Below are 15990 nucleotides of genomic sequence, written 5' to 3'. Positions count from 1 at the left end.
AAAGTTTCACATTGTTTCAGTTATTTATTGCTGTGTAACAAATCAAAGACCATTCCCCAAGAAAAAGAAATGCAAAAACTAAAATGGCTGTCTGAGGAGGCCTTACAAATAGCTGTGAAAAGAAAAGCCAAAAGCAAAGGAGAAAAGGAAAGATATATCCATTTGAATGCAGAGTTCCAAAGAATAGCAAGAAGAGATAAGAAAGCCTTCCTCAGTGATCAATGCAAAGAAATAGAGGTAAACAATAGAATGGGAAAGACTAGAGATTTCTTCAAGAAAATTAAAGATACCAAGGGAACATTTCATGCAAAGATGGGCTCAATAAAGGACCAAAATGGTATGGACCTAACAGAAGCAGAAGATACTAAGAAGAGGTGGCAAGAATACACAGAAGAACTGTACAAAAAATATCTTCACGACCAAGATAATCACGATGGTGTGATCACTCACCTAGAGCCAGACATCATGGAATGTGGAGTCAAGTGGGCCTTAGGAAGCATCACTATGAACAAAGCTAGTGGAGGTGATGGAATTCTAGTTGAGCTATTTCGGATCCTAAAAGATGATGCTGTGAAAGTGCTGCACTCAATATGCCAGCACATTTGGAAAACTCAGCAGTGGCCACAGGACTGGAAAAGGTCAGTTTTCATTCTAATCCCAAAGAAAGGGAATGCCAAATAATGCTCAAACTACCACACAATTGCACTCATCTCACACACTAGTAAAGTAATGGTCAAAATTCTCCAAGCCAGGCTTCAGCAATACGTGAACCATGAACTTCCAGATGTTCAAGCTGGATTTAGAAAAGGTAGAGGAACCAGAGATCAAATTGCCAACATCTGCTGGATCATAGAAAAAGCAAGAGAGTTCCAGAAAAACATCTATTTTTGCTTTATTGACTATGCCAAAGCCTTTGACTGTGTGGATCACAATAAACTGTGGAAAATCCTGAAAGAGATGGGAATACCAGACCACCTGAGCTGCCTCTTGAGAAACCTGTATGCAGGTCAGGAAGCAACAGTTAGAACTGGTCATGGAACAACAGACTGGTTCTAAATAGGAAAAGGAGTATGTCAAGGCTGTATACTGTCACCCTGCTTATTTAACTTGTATGCAGAGTACATCATGAGAAACGCTGGGTTGGATGAGGCACAAGCTGGAATCAAGATTGCCAGGAGAAATATCAATAACCTGAGATATGCCGATGACACCACCCTTATGGCAGAAAGTGAAGAAGAACTAAAGAGCCTCTTGATGAAAAAGACTCTTGAGAGTCCTTGGACTGCAAGGAGATTCAACCAGTCCATTCTGAAGGAGATCAGCCCTGGGATTTCTTTGGAAGGAATGATGCTAAAGCTGAAACTCCAGTACTTTGGCCACCTCATGTGAAGAGCTTCCTCAGTGGAAAAGACTCTGATGCTGGGAGGGATTGGGGGCAGGAGGAGAAGGGGATGACAGAGGATGAGATGGCTGGATGGCATCACTGACTCGATGGACGTGAGTCTGAGTGAACTCCGGGAGTTGGTGATGGACAGGGAGGCCTGGCGTGCTGCAATTCATGGGGTCGCGAAGAGTCAGACACGACTGAGCGACTGAACTGCACTGAACTGAACTTGATGAAAGTGAAAGAGGAGAGCGAAAAAATTGGCTTAAAGCTGAACATTCAGAAAACTAAGATCATGGCATCCAGTCCCATCACTTCATGGCAAATAAGTGGGGAAAGAGTGGAAACAGTGGCTGACTTTACTTTTTGGGGCTCCCAAATCACTGCAGATGGTGATTGCAGCCATGAAATTAAAAGACACTTGCTCCTTGGAAGGAAAGTTATGACCAACCTAGACAGCATATTAAAAAGCAGAGACATTACTTTGCCAGCAAAGGTCCTTCTAGTCAAGGCTATGGTTTTTCCAGGCTATGGTCATGTATGGATGTGAGAGTTGGACTATAAAGAAAGCTGAGCGCCGAAGAATTGGTGCTTATGAACTGTGGTGTTGGTGAAGACTCGTGAGAGTCCCTTGGGACTGCAAGGAGATTCAGCCAGTCAATCCTAAAGGAAATCAGTCCTGGGTGTTCATTGGAAGGACTGATGTTGAAGCTGAAACTCCAGTACTTTGGCCACCTGATACGAAGAACTGACTCATTTGAAAAGACCCTGATGCTAGGAAAGATTGAAGGTGGGAGTAGAAGTGGACAACAGAGGATGAGATGGTTTGATGGCATCACTGACTTGATGAACATGAGTTTGAGTAAGCTCCAGGAGTTGGTGATAGACAGGGAGGCCTGCCCATGCTGCAGTCCATGGGGTTGCAAAGAGTTGAACTCGACTGAGCGACTAAACTGCATTATTTTGCAACTTTTTTCTAATTGTGTGTGTTAGGGTGGGGGTGATTGTGGTCTCTTCAGGCTCTTTTTATAGTTTTAAAAATAAATTTTACCAAAGATACATATATGTCTCAGTAATTTGCTAAGTACACACACATAAGTCAAATAATCCAACAAGATTTGTTAAGTACTAGGCCTTGGCCCCCCTGCATCCCATTTCCTCTTCCCCAAGACTCCCACTTTCAACTCTTAGCTAATTCTTTTGATATTTATATACATGTTTGAAAAGCTATGCTTGTATCTACTCAGTTTTTCAGTTTAAACATAGTCTATTGACTTCCCCGGTTAGAGATAAGAATGTGTCTTTTTATGACTCTGTTAATTTCTCCTTATAATTTCTCCTACTAGTTTTGCCCTGTGCATTTCAGTGCTCACTCCCCATTCCTCCATCGGGCACTATACTTAGAATTTTCATTAGATCAGCAGTTCTCAAAGTATAATCCAAGGACCAATAGGGGCCCCTGAGAGTTTTTCAAGGAGTCTGTGAGGTTAAAACTATTTTCATAATGATACAAAAACTTACTTTTTTCACTGTCAGTCTTTCATGAGTGTACACTTGTGTGTGATATTGCAAAAGCCTGATTGCAGAAGCAATATGAGCATCCAACTGTCTTCAGTTAGTGCAAAAATGTAAAACAATGCCTCTCTCCTCATTATTATTTAATTTACTGTGTATTTTATCTTTTAAAACTTTTTATTTGGTATTGGGGTATAGCTGATTAACAGTATTGTGATAGTTTCAGGTGAACGGTGAAGGAACTCAGCCATACATATACTTGTATCCGTTCTCCCCAAACCCCCTCTCTCATCCAGGCTGCAGTGTAACATCTTTCATGAGTGTACACTTGTGTGTGATGTTGCAAAAGCCTGAATGTAAAAGCAAATATGAGAATCGAGCTGTCTTCTGTTAATGCAAAAATGTAAAACAATTCCTCTCTTATTTTTTTTGGTGGGAGATACTATTTTTCATAAATTAGTATGTAATTATATACTGTTATTTTAAAATTAATTTAGAAATACGTGTTTTTAAGTGGCCTCAGTTTTTAAATTCCCTAGAGCTTTATTTCCTTATCATGGCCTATGGAATGGCTCAGTAAATGCTAGTTGGACTACCCTGGTGGTCCAGTGTTTGGGTCTCTGTGCTCCCAGTGGGTTTGACCCCTAATTGGGGATCTAGATCCCGAATGCTGCAACTAAGACCCAGGGCAGCAAAAAAATATAAAAAGATAATGCAGGTTAAAGATGTCTGCGCTGCCTGTGCACGGGTGCTGTGACACCAGCTCTTTGACTTTCTGTTACTTTTCTTCTCTCGTTTTCAGGTTGATCACCTCACCCCACTGCGTGTAGAGCAGTGTATTACAAAGTCACCTGCACATGGCATGTGGATAGGGGCTCAGACTGTCAGAGGAATCTAGAGTAGCCGCTGTCCAGAGCCTTGAACACCCCAGCCTTTACATCTGGATAGGCTGTAAATCGTGAGTCCCATTTTCCGAGGTAGAGTCATAGTTACAGTGCAGATAGGAGAGCTAGGTTCCCTTGGTCATAGGTACCTGAGTGGGGTCTGGATGCAGATGTGAGCAATATGGAATGATTTGAGCATTTAGAATTACTCTGGCCCATCCAGGAGACATTTGATTAGTTAAAATTAAATAAAATTAAAAGCTCATTTCCTCAGTTACACTAGCCACATTTCAGGTGCTCTGTAGCTGCCAGTGCCTAGTGGACAGCACAGCAACTATGCTGGTGATTTCCATCACTGTAGAAAGTTTTACTGGATGTGCTAGTCTAGAAGGTGCAGTGGCAGCTACTCTTCTGAGCAGCTAATCCAGAGCAGGGTCCATGCAAAGTTCGAGTGGCCGTGGCAATAATGATTTCCATAATGTGGTTGGACGCTGTGCTTCATTCCAGTACTGCTCTCGCACCCTCCTGGAGATTTTGTGAGCTTCCTGACATCCTTTAATCATAAATCCTCTTCTCCTTAAATCAGTTGAATGAACTTATTGTATTCAGTTAAGAGCTCTGAGTTATCCTGAAGTGCTTTCTGACACTCTAGATATTGGAAAGAACAGTTGAATAATTTAATTGGCCAGTTTTATGGCTAAAATTAGTTTTTATTGTAGTGGATTTGATTTCTATTGCTAATCTAAATGATCATAAATTGACTGATTACATGATATTGAGATAAAAGAATATTATCATTAAGGAGAAATTAGTTTGGAGTTATCTCTAAATGGGCAATTCAACACAGTTATTAATTTATAGAGAATGAGTGTTTCTCCAGGTTTTGATCATCTCTAATGTCACGATTTAGTTTCACAACTTCTAGAGCCCCTTAAGAATATAGGAGCCCTGGGACTTCCCTGGTGGTCCCGTGGTTAAGACTCTGCTTTCCAGTCCAGGGGTTGCAGGTTCGATACTTGGTTGGGGAGCTAAGATTCCACATGCCTCTTGACCAAAAAATGAAACAGAAACAATATTGTAACAAATTCAATAAAGACTTTAAAAAATGATTTGCATCCAAAAAAAAAAAAAATTTTAAAGAAGAGGGGGAGGAAGTAAGGAATCCTGTATTGCCCTGACAGTAAGGCACAGCAGAACATTATAGTTCTGTCCCTAAGGTGCGTTGGGAAGAGCCTGGAGTACTCAAGTTGATTTCAAGGATTGTTTGTTGGGGCATCTAGTGTAGGGCTGACAATCTCTAAGTGATATGAAATTATATGGACTGTTTACCTATTTTCCAACATTATTTAAATCTCTGGCTTTTTTTCCAGGGCATGTTTAGCCACCTCAATAGTCTCTTCACATAGGTTTCTGAGCCCTGGGCATTTGCTCAGAATGGTACTTTTGAGACTACAGTTTCCTTCCTACTTATGCCATTTCTATAGAAAGGGGATTGAACATTAAGTGTTTGACATTTTAGTGAATGACCTTTTGTGGAAAAGAGTGGTGGTTTCTTGTTATACTCAAGGTAACTGACATTTCAAAAAATAAGGAGGCTATTTTTCCTCAGATAGTCATATTTCTGCTGCTTGTTGAAAAGAAAGGCATTGGACAGAATATCGTTACTCTTTCAAACTGATACGCTGCATCCAAATACCACTTACTTGGGGAGTTAGTCTTTTATGTTCCCCTCATCTGTTAAGTCAGATTAATGAGCCGTACCTGGCAGGGTTGTTTTGAAGATTAGAGATACAGTAAGTGAAGAGTACTTAAGATGGCGCCTCAGCAGTCACTACAGCATTGGCTCCGGCTGCACACGAGGAGAGAAAGCAGTCAGCTCGGTGTGGTGCTGCCTGCTCTCGCCTAACAGGGCCCAGTCGACATGGTCTCGGTTCTCAGAGTGACTCTGAGGCCAGTACAGCTTCCCAAGAGAACTCCCTGTTTTATTTCTTTTGAATAAACTTGAACCAGAATGTTTCTTCCCTGTTACTGCTATAAAATAATCACCTCCTTGGAACTTGACACTTATTAGTATATGTGTTTACTTTCCAAGTCAGGGGCTGTCGACTTGTGAGCAGTGATTGCTTTTTGTCTAACTCATCTCCCCAAAGCCGTGAGCTCTCTGGTCCCTGATTGATTGAGTAGGGGTCCGGGCACGTGTGCTGCGCTTACCATTGTTGACCCTTCACTCAACAATGAATATGGCCAGCTCAGGGCCACTGCTTTGAGGCATTTTACCATCAGCAACTTTCAAGGTACAGCAAAGGCCTGTGGCTTAATGCTCTCATGGCACTGTAGACCCTTGGTTCTGATGGATTTAGAATTTGTTATTTTTGTTACTTCCCAAGGATCTTAGGGTGTGTGTTCTCTGGTTACTTGTCATTTCGCTCAATCAAGAAGACTTGGCCTGCTCTGTGGTGCTGGGCCACTAGAGCAAGTGGGCAAGCCTGGTGTGCAGCTTGGCATCCATGTTGCCTTCTGCTTGCAGTAATCCTTGCAAAGTGCCATAACGGTATCTGTGAATTTGGAGATGTGCAAAGATCTCAGGGTGTGTGCCTTTAGAATGTCAAGGATCTACCATGTTTTTTAAAATTTCATTTTATATTGGGAATTCCTGGGTGGTCCAGTAGTCAGGACTCCACACTTTTGCTGCCAGGGGCCCAGGTTCAATCCTTGGTTGGCCAAAAAAAAAAAAGAATGCATTTTATAAAAGTTAATGTGTGTGTGTATATATTTATATTTTAAAAGGCACATAGTTCCATAAAGTTTAGAGCTAAAAATAGCAGTCTTCCATCCCGACCTTTTCCCTCCAAATTCCCCTCCTCAGAGGCAACCACTTTCACTTGTTTCAGTTTGTTTTCCCACTACCGACTTACGTATTTCCAAATAACATTCTTATATTACTGTTTCTTGAGGTAGTATTTGAGATAGTATTTCTTGACTAACAGGGAAGGTGGCAGTTTAACTTTCTTTCCTCTGCCCTGGCCCACAAGCACACTGGCCTTCTCTTATGCTTCCAGTATCTCAAATGTGGCTCTGTGTTCACATCATTAGGACTCTGTAAACAGACTACACAGGGTATTGCAACTAAACAACCATTAAGTTTTTAAATTGTCCCATTTTCACTTTCACTTTTCACTTTCATGCATTGGAGAAGGGAATGGCAACCCACTCCAGTGTTCTTGCCTGGAGAATCCCAGGGATGGGGGAGCCCGGTGGCTGCTGTCTCTGGGGTCACACAGAGTCGGACACGACTGACGTGACTTAGCAGCAGCATTTAAAATTCTTGTTTTATATGATGTCTTCACATTGTTACAGAACTGTTAACTTGTTAGCACCCTCAGCCATGTCATGTGATCTGCCTGCTCCCTCTTCCCTTGCGGGGGACTCTGGTCTCTCAGCTTCCTGCTCCAGTCTGCTCCCCTGCCCTGCTGCCTGCCTGTCACCTTGGGCTTCAGCAGCATCTTTAAAAATTCTCTTTGCCTGTTTTCCAGGATGGGTTTCAACTTTCTGTATTGTCTTCCTTTTCTTGGTTTATTCTCAGCTTCCTTAAGCACAACCTTTAATAGCTTCCAGAGAAAGGTATGTGAGAGGTAAACTTTTGGGTTCCTGTTTGTCTGAATATGCCTTAGCCTACCCTCATAATTGATTGATAGTTTGGGTATGGTCTAAGTTGGAAATAATTTTTTTGGAGAATTTTAATGGAACTATCACCTTTTACCTTCCAATATTGCTTTTGAAAAGTCTAATGCCAGTTTTATTCCTGATTCTTTGATAACTCCCCCACTCCAAACTTTCCAGATCCTTATCCTAAGTGTTTTAAAATGTCACTGTGATGCACCAAACATGGGGATTTGTCCATTGTACTCATATTGCTGAGTACCTGGTGGAACTTTCTAGTTTGAATAAGTAACTTCTTCAGTTCTGGGAATTATTCTTTGCTGATTATCATTGTCACTTTCTGTCTTTTCTCTTTTTGTATTCAGACATTGGACTTCATTAATTCTTTTTTTCCCTTGTTCATTCATTTTTATTTCTCCTTTGCCTCGTCTGCCATATTTCTCCAGCCATATAATCTTCCAGCCCTTCTAGTAACAACAACAACAAAATTTTTTTGCAACTTTAAATTTCCAATAATTTTGTTTCTGGAATATCTCTTTAAAAAAAAAATTAAAAACAGGAGCTTCCCTGGTGGTACAATGGCTAGGACTCCATATTCCCAATGCAGGGGGGCCGATTTTGATCCCTGGTCAGGAAACTAGATCCCACATGCCACAATTAAAGATCCCACAAATAAGACCCAGCACAGCTAAATAAATGTTTTTTAAAAAATTAAAAATTTTCTCTTCTTGTTTTGTGGATATAGTATCTTAGCTCTCTGAGGATGTTAATTATAGGTGCTTTTCTTTCTTAGTTCTGTTTCTTCCAGATGTGTTTCTGTTTGTTTAGAACTTTGTTTTTCATGTTAGAAGTTCCCCCCCTCCAGTTTGTGGTGTTCCTGAGTAACTGGAAGCTGAGTTAATAGGCCTTGAGGACTGGAGGCTTCACCGTGAGGAAGATTGATGGGGTCCCAAGTGTTCTTCTATTGGAGGGACTTCCCTGGCATATGAACCCAGCTGCTAGTCTTCTGTTGGCGGGGAGAGGGGTGAGGGGAAGCGTCTTGCCTTCTGATGCCGACTTTAACTTCATGCCCACTTGTGGATGTAGCAGCTCGTCCCAGCCTCACAAGCACATGCTGTCCTGAGTACAGTTTCTCTGGTTCAGTCACACAAGCCCAGCAGGGGTCTGCAGGCTTCTTCCCTGCAGACGCCTTTCCACACCCCCTGGCAGAGCAGGGGCCTCTTCATGCTTTCCACCTTAGCACTTGCAGTACTCTATTGTATTTGAACATTGATTAGTCTCTACTCCCTGAGGGTAGAGATCCCATCTGTTTTGTTGATCGTTTTATCTCTAGTACCAGGCACACTGGGTGCTCTGTCTGCGTGTGTTTGTATTCTGGAGTTTAACCACTAGATTCTGCTTCATCCCCTCCCAGAAGACCAGAGGGTCCTTCTTTGGAGAGGATGAAACAGGGTTTTAAACTTTGTGGCTCTTTCAGTTTCTACAGAGTCTGTGGGCAGAGGGCACAGAGCTGCGCCTCTTTGGGGATATTGACCCTGTTTTCTAACCACACAGTGAGTGTGTGTCCTGAGCACGGATCGGGGACACAGACTTAAATCAGCAGACACGTAGTTCCTGGGAAGTATACCAATTTCTTAGGAGAGAATAAACAAATTCTTGTTTCTAATGAGTCCAGGAGATGAAAATGTCCAGATATTTAATGATTCCAAACTCAGCTTTGGAAATTTTTCTACTTAGTGATGTGATCTCCTTTTTCCCTTTTTTAACGTTTATGAAAATTTTCCAATGTATGAAAAATAAACTTTGAAACAAATGCCAGACATCATGTCATTTCATCTGTAAATATTCTAGTGTTTTCTCTTTAAAAACTATTCCTTTGGGGAAAAAAATCAGAATGCCATTATCACACATAAGTGGTAAAAAAAAAAAACCTAGTAATTCCGTAGTATTATCAAAGATATATATGATGTTCTAAGCAGTCTGTTTGGTTTTATTTTTGTCTTTTTAAAAAATGTATATATTTATTTATTTGGCTGCACTGTCTTAGTTGTGACATGTGGGATCTAGTTCCCTGACCTGAGAGTGAACCCAGGCCCCCTGTATTGGGAGCACGGACCACCTGGACCACCAAGGAAGCCCCTGGTTGGTTTTATAGAAGCCCTAAAGTTCAAAATGTAGTCTGAAATGGTGGTTTTAGAGCTTGCTCATCTGTTTTTCTTTCCACGTTTTTTTTTTTTTTTTGAAGTTTAATTAATTGAGTTTTACTGTGGTATAATAAGGAAAGTTATGACCAATCTAGATAGCATATTCAAAAGCAGAGACATTACTTTGCCAACAAAGGTCCGTCTAGTCAAGGCTATGGTTTTTCCAGTGGTCATGTATGGATGTGAGAGTTGGACTATAAAGAAAGTTGAGTGCTGAAGAATTGATGCTTTTGAACTGTGGTGTTGGAGGAGACTCTTGAGAGTCCCTTGGACTGCAAGGAGAGCCAACCAGTCCAATCTGAAGGAGATCAGCCCTGGGTGTTCTTTGGAAGGAATGATGCTAAAGCTGAAACTCTAGTACTTTGGCCACCTCATGGGAAGAGTTGACTCATTGGAAAAGACTCTGATGCTGGGAGGGATGGGGGGCAGGAGGAGAAGGGGATGACAGAGGATGAGATGGCTGGATGGCATCACTGACTCGATGGACGTGAGCCTGAGTGAACTCCGGGAGTTGGTGATGGACAAGGAGGCCTGGCGTGCTGCGATTCATGGGGTTGCAGAGTCAGACACGACTGAGCAACTGAACTGAGCGACTTAAAATTCCCCATTTTAGGTGTACAGAACAAGTATTTTTAGAAAATTTGATGCATAATCATCATATTAGAACATTTCCATCATGTCCCTGAAAGTCCCTTATTGCAGTCCTGCCCTGAGCCCAGCCCCAGAGAGCCATTAATCTATTCTCTGTCTCTATACGCAGTGTGGAACCTCTGTTTTTTTTTTTTTTTTTTTTTGAGTAGACTTCTAGCCAGTCCTTTTGTCTTGGCATCATCTTTGCTGCACTTCCTCTGGCACCGTGGCAGCCAGTTCTGAGCCTCTGGGTGGCTGGGGACTTATATATATAAGTCAGATTTAACCACTGCCAGTTTTAATTGTTGTTGTTTAGTCTCTAAGTCATGTCCCACTCTTTTGTGACTCCATGGACTGTAACTTAGGGTTCAGTTTTCTGGGTGTGCTAAGTTAGCACACATTTGTTTAACTGCTCACCAGTTTTCAAAATGCCATTAATACCTCTTTCCCATTCTTTTTTTCTTGTGAGTTTTTACCTTTAAAACAACAACAAATCAAGAAACATTGGTGTCTTTTTAATGGGGTTTCGGGAGTATGTATGAGGTGGAGAGGGTAAATGCATGTGTGAAGTCTACTACCATCTAGAACTGGACATCTTGCCACTAATGTTGATTTGCACTTTTCATCGTTTAAGGTCGCCAAAAGTCTCAGTTTAGAGTTTCTTGGAGTTTGTTGTTCTTGGGAATGCAGAACTCTTGACTTCTCAGGTATAAATGCTGCATCACCCACATGTTGGTCTTTTCTAACAATGGCCCCAAGTGTTAAAAGTGAGTCATTTAAGAGTGAAGGGAAGCCTGTAAACAGCCAGCTGCTGGTCTGCGCGTGTCCATGTGGATTCCGAGGCTGTGAGCTGCGTCGGTGTTTGCTTCTTATTGGACAGGCAAAGTTTAGGCTGTGCGCCCCCACCAGAAACACCGCAAGCTTTGAAAGGTCCACGCTTGGCCATTTGTGCCTCTCTGGTCAGTGCGCGCTCTGTGCTCTGACTTTGACTTAAGCTGTTCTGCATGTTAATTCTTTCTTTCTTTGTATTGTAGGATCATGGATTTTCCTGGTCACTTTGAACAGATCTTCCAGCAGCTGAACTATCAGAGACTTCATGGCCAGCTCTGTGACTGTGTCATTGTGGTGGGGAACAGACATTTCAAAGCCCACCGCTCAGTACTAGCAGCATGCAGCACGCATTTCCGAGCCCTGTTCTCAGTGGCAGAGGGAGATCAGACCATGAACATGATCCAGCTGGATAGCGAAGTGGTGACAGCAGAGGCCTTCGCCGCACTGATTGACATGATGTACACCTCCACTCTCATGCTGGGGGAGAGCAATGTCATGGATGTCTTACTGGCAGCCTCTCACCTGCATCTGAACTCTGTTGTTAAGGCATGTAAGCATTACCTGACGACACGGACGCTGCCCATGTCTCCCCCCAGCGAGCGTGTTCAGGAGCAGAGCGCCCGCATGCAGCGCTCCTTTATGCTGCAGCAGCTGGGACTGAGCATTGTGAGCTCCGCCCTCAGTTCCAGCCAGAGCGGCGAGGAGCAGCCAGCCCCCATGAGCTCCTCGATGCGCGGTAACCTGGACCAGCGGACGCCCTTCCCCATGCGCCGCCTGCACAAGCGCAAGCAGTCTGCGGAGGAGCGGGCCAGACAGCGCCTCCGACCCACCCTGGACGAGTCTGCCATCTCCGACGTGACGCCAGAGAATGGGCCGGGGGTTCATTCCCGGGAGGAGTTCTTTTCTCCAGATTCTCTGAAAATCGTGGACAACCCTAAGGCTGATGGGATGGCCGACAACCCAGACGACAGCACCATCATGTTTGACCAGTCTTTTGGCGCTCAAGAAGATGCCCAGGTGCCCAGCCAGTCCGACAACAGCGCCAGCAACATGGCCCAGCTCTCCATGGCCTCCCGTGCCACTCAGGTCGAGACTAGTTTTGAGCAGGAAACCACAGCTGAGAAGAGTGCTTTTCAGTGTGAAAACCCGGAGGTGGGCCTTGGTGAGAAGGAGCACATGAGGGTGGTGGTCAAATCTGAGCCCCTGAGCTCTCCTGAGCCTCAGGACGAAGTGAGTGACGTGACCTCCCAAGCGGAAGGCAGCGAGTCGGTGGAGGTGGAGGGGGTGGTGGTCAGTGCTGAGAAGATAGACCTCAGCCCAGAGAGCAGCGACCGGAGTTTTTCAGATCCCCAGTCTAGCACTGACCGGGTAGGGGACATCCACATTTTGGAAGTCACCAATAACCTCGAACATAAATCCACCTTTAGTATTTCAAATTTTCTTAACAAGAGCAGAGGAAATAACTTTAGTACCAATCAGAACAATGACGATAATCTCCCAAACACAACCAGTGACTGCAGGCTGGAGGGGGAGGCCCCTTATTTGTTGAGTCCGGAGGCTGGGCCTGCGAGCGGGCCCTCCTCGGCCCCCGGTGCTCATGTGGAGAACCCATTCAGCGAGCCCGCGGACTCCCACTTTGTCAGGCCCATGCAGGACGTGATGGGCCTACCGTGTGTGCAGACCTCAGGCTACCAAGGAGGAGAACAGTTTGGGATGGATTTTTCCAGGTCCGGTTTGGGATTGCACTCCTCCTTCTCCAGGGTAATGATGGGTTCCCCTCGAGGAGGAGCCAGTAACTTTCCATACTACCGCCGCATAGCTCCCAAAATGCCAGTGGTAACTTCTGTCAGGAGCTCACAGATCCCAGAGAATTCTGCCAGTTCCCAGCTAATGATGAATGCGGCCACGTCCTCATTTGAAAACGGCCTCCCTTCGCAGCCCGGCCCCCCACAGCTGACGAGGGCATCTGCTGACGTCTTGTCAAAGTGCAAGAAGGCCTTATCGGAGCACAATGTCTTGGTTGTAGAGGGGGCTCGCAAGTACGCCTGCAAAATCTGCTGCAAGACTTTCTTGACCTTGACAGATTGCAAGAAGCACATCCGTGTTCACACAGGTGAAAAACCCTATGCCTGCCTGAAGTGCGGCAAGAGGTTCAGTCAGTCCAGCCACCTGTACAAACACTCGAAGACCACCTGCCTGCGCTGGCAGAGCAGCAACCTCCCCAGCACTTTGCTCTAGCCTGACCTCAAGATAATGCCAATGCCAGTTGTAGGACCGGAACTAAAATCTCGGGTTGGTTGGTGGTTAATGCCATGGGGTTCAAGACTTCAGGCTGTGAGTGGCTCTTGCAGATTTCGAAGACCGATAAGTGGAGAGTTCACAGGTGTAGTGCTTGTGCTGCCGCATTTCTGAGTGCATTGCACACATTCAGAGAGGGGATCCAGTCCCTGAAACCACGTTCTTCCTTAGGGTTGAGTAATGCAGTCGGAAAGTAGTCTGTAATTGATGTTAGAAGTGGCACATTGAAAAATTAAACATTGAAGTGCAAAAACATTTTTTAGCAATTTTTGTAAAACTGAAGCATTTAATTAAATTTCCTATATACCTTCTGATGAGAATATTATATACTTGTATACAGTGATGCAAAACGCACTTATGTGTAACCAGTGGCAACTTTGTGCCTGTCTAAAAGGAACACCCTTGAGGACACGCCTGTCTGCCAGAAATGCTTTAAAGTTTATCATGAGCTGGTTCTAGGCTTCAGAAAGTACTGTATTTTTTTGTCTGATTTGCAGTCACAGATGCTGCACTTTGATGGTGCTGACACTGGGTCCAGAGCGAGCATTCTCTGGACTAACAGGTGTGTATATACTTTTGAAAACATCATTGTTAGATAGATGTTTTAACAATTTTTCCCAGTTTTAAAGACAAAGTTGTAAAAGGAGTATGTACTTATGAATAGGGAGCGACAAGTACGGTGTTGTTTCTGTATGTGCTGTTTTAGCGGTATTTTAACCAACTTGTATTCCACGTTACAGTTTGGAAGTCAGAAGAGCTAGTGTGGTCTTTGTTCTGATGACGTGTAGTCCTGTTAGTGGGGTCTTCTATGGCGCGTTTACCCTTTGTTCGTGCAGATTCGGGGGCCGGTCCGGCCTGACACAGCTCACCCAACGACAAGCCCGTTTTCTGCTTCGCTTCTTCACACTTTCATGCCACTTACAGCATCTTTCCTGGGCCTAGATTACTGTTTTCAGGTAAAAAACTAACCAAAAGTGAAGTCGACCCCCCTCCATCGTGGGCTTTATTACTGTTATATTCTGTGGTTTTAAAGTACAGACCCTGAGCTTCTGTTGTTGCCCCAGCCCAATACTGAAGGTTTAAAATCCAGACACAGCAGTGTTCATGGGTAAATATTTTCCCATCTCTATAAGAGGATTGGGTAGCCCAGAGCCTATATAGAAGCCACCAGGTAGCATCTGAGACAGTCTGAGGAGACCCCTGGGTGACTGACCCGGCCTTCCCTGGGCCGCCCCTGTGGCCTTCCAACCCTTTGAGCAGCATCTGTTAGGCTGAGCCCTGGCTTGAGAGCTTCCAGGGGAACAGCACAGGTTAATGGGTCTCTATAGAGCTCATGAAGTCAGTTTAATTCATACATGAACATGAGTTCATTTTTTTATACAGTTTATTTGAGACACCCCAAACCACTGTGCATAATTGAGCAAAATCCTTCAGTTCTTGTGTTTAGAAAAGTAGTCAGCATGTGTCTTCTCTTAATCTAGCATATGCAGTTACAAGTCTGTCTGTGGATAAACTCATAATGCTCACTGTCAGATTTAGCATCTCCTATGAACTGATTCCCAGGGAGGAAAACCAAAAGGGAAGCCTCTGGTTGGTCTCCTGAAAGGGGAGAGGAGAGGTGGGGAGGCGGGTGGAGGCCGTGGGATCACCTGTGAAGTTTGGTATGTGTGGAAAATTGTTAGTAGTCATGTTCTGACAATGTGATGAGGCTCTACATCCACCCCTCTGTGGAACCAGTGACTTGTGAGATCAACCCTGGGAGGCAGGTGGGTCAGCGTGGAGGAGGAGAGGCCCTGCCTGGCCTGGGAAGAGGAGCTGGCGGCACATAACAGCGGTCGCCCTCCTCCCCTTCCACCTTGAGGAAGAGATGCCAGGAGGTGGCCCCCGACCTGAGCTCAGGCTTCAGTGGACTTGCCTCGGGGACTGACACAGTGGCTGGAGCCCCGCCTCTCCACTGCCCAGTGGAATCTGGAATCTCTCATCTACCTCTTAGTCAATCGGTTTCTGTGTGTGAGAAGCAAGCCTGTGGGCCAGTGTCCTTGTACATGCTGTAGCACTTAAATAATTCAGAGGTTCCCTGGAAGACCAGTCCCAGGGTTCCTACAACTGGTAGTTTCTACCTGAATTTTAACCGGTATTGGGTACCTGGATTTTGATTGGTTAGCCTTAATTATAGCTTGGCATAATCATTTCTGGTGACCAAATCATTAAGTTCTATCAGGGCACCTGGGTCAGTGGTGCTATGCTGGTCAAAATTTGAGACTTTGAAATAAAAGCTTTGTCATATTAATGCCTCTAACTAACTATGTGTTCTTTTTCTTCACCTTGGGTTATTAAGGTTGAACAAAAGAGTGAAGTAGTATTGCTTTTTCTGCTAACCCTGCTGTTACCAGTACTCTGTTTTAAACCAGGCATCTTAGAAAATACTCTGATGCTGTCAGTAACAATTATTGGTTTTTCCCTCTGTGCTGTGGATGGGGGTGAGGCGGTGTCCTTAGTCCACAGGCCCTCCTAGAGGGCTTGAGAAATTGTGTACTTTCTGCTGCTCCCTTACCTGCCTCCTAGGGGAGAAACCCCACTCTTC

General features: G+C 44.3%; 1 protein-coding gene across 4 annotated transcripts in view; it reads left to right on the top strand.

Annotated features, from left to right (window-relative positions):
- Positions 1-15705, top strand: part of ZBTB5 (zinc finger and BTB domain containing 5) — a 29011-nt gene extending 13306 nt beyond the window's left edge. For 3 of the 4 annotated variants that reach the window (XM_055578549.1, XM_055578550.1, XM_055578551.1), the window contains exon 2: positions 11312-15705. In XM_055578549.1, coding sequence (XP_055434524.1) covers positions 11312-13346 — 2035 coding nt within the window. In that variant the 3' untranslated portion in view covers positions 13347-15705. Of the gene's footprint in view, positions 1-3725; positions 3858-11311 lie in introns of those variants that run through there. The other variant, XM_055578552.1, reaches the window with a different exon arrangement.
- The last annotated feature ends 285 nt before the right edge of the window (positions 15706-15990 follow it).

This window comes from Bubalus kerabau, chromosome 4 (genome assembly GCF_029407905.1).
Source record: "Bubalus kerabau isolate K-KA32 ecotype Philippines breed swamp buffalo chromosome 4, PCC_UOA_SB_1v2, whole genome shotgun sequence".
In the NCBI taxonomy this organism is placed as follows: domain Eukaryota; kingdom Metazoa; phylum Chordata; class Mammalia; order Artiodactyla; family Bovidae; genus Bubalus; species Bubalus kerabau.
The sequence above is the reverse complement of the archived record's forward strand: the minus strand, read 5'-3'. Positions and strand labels throughout refer to the sequence as shown.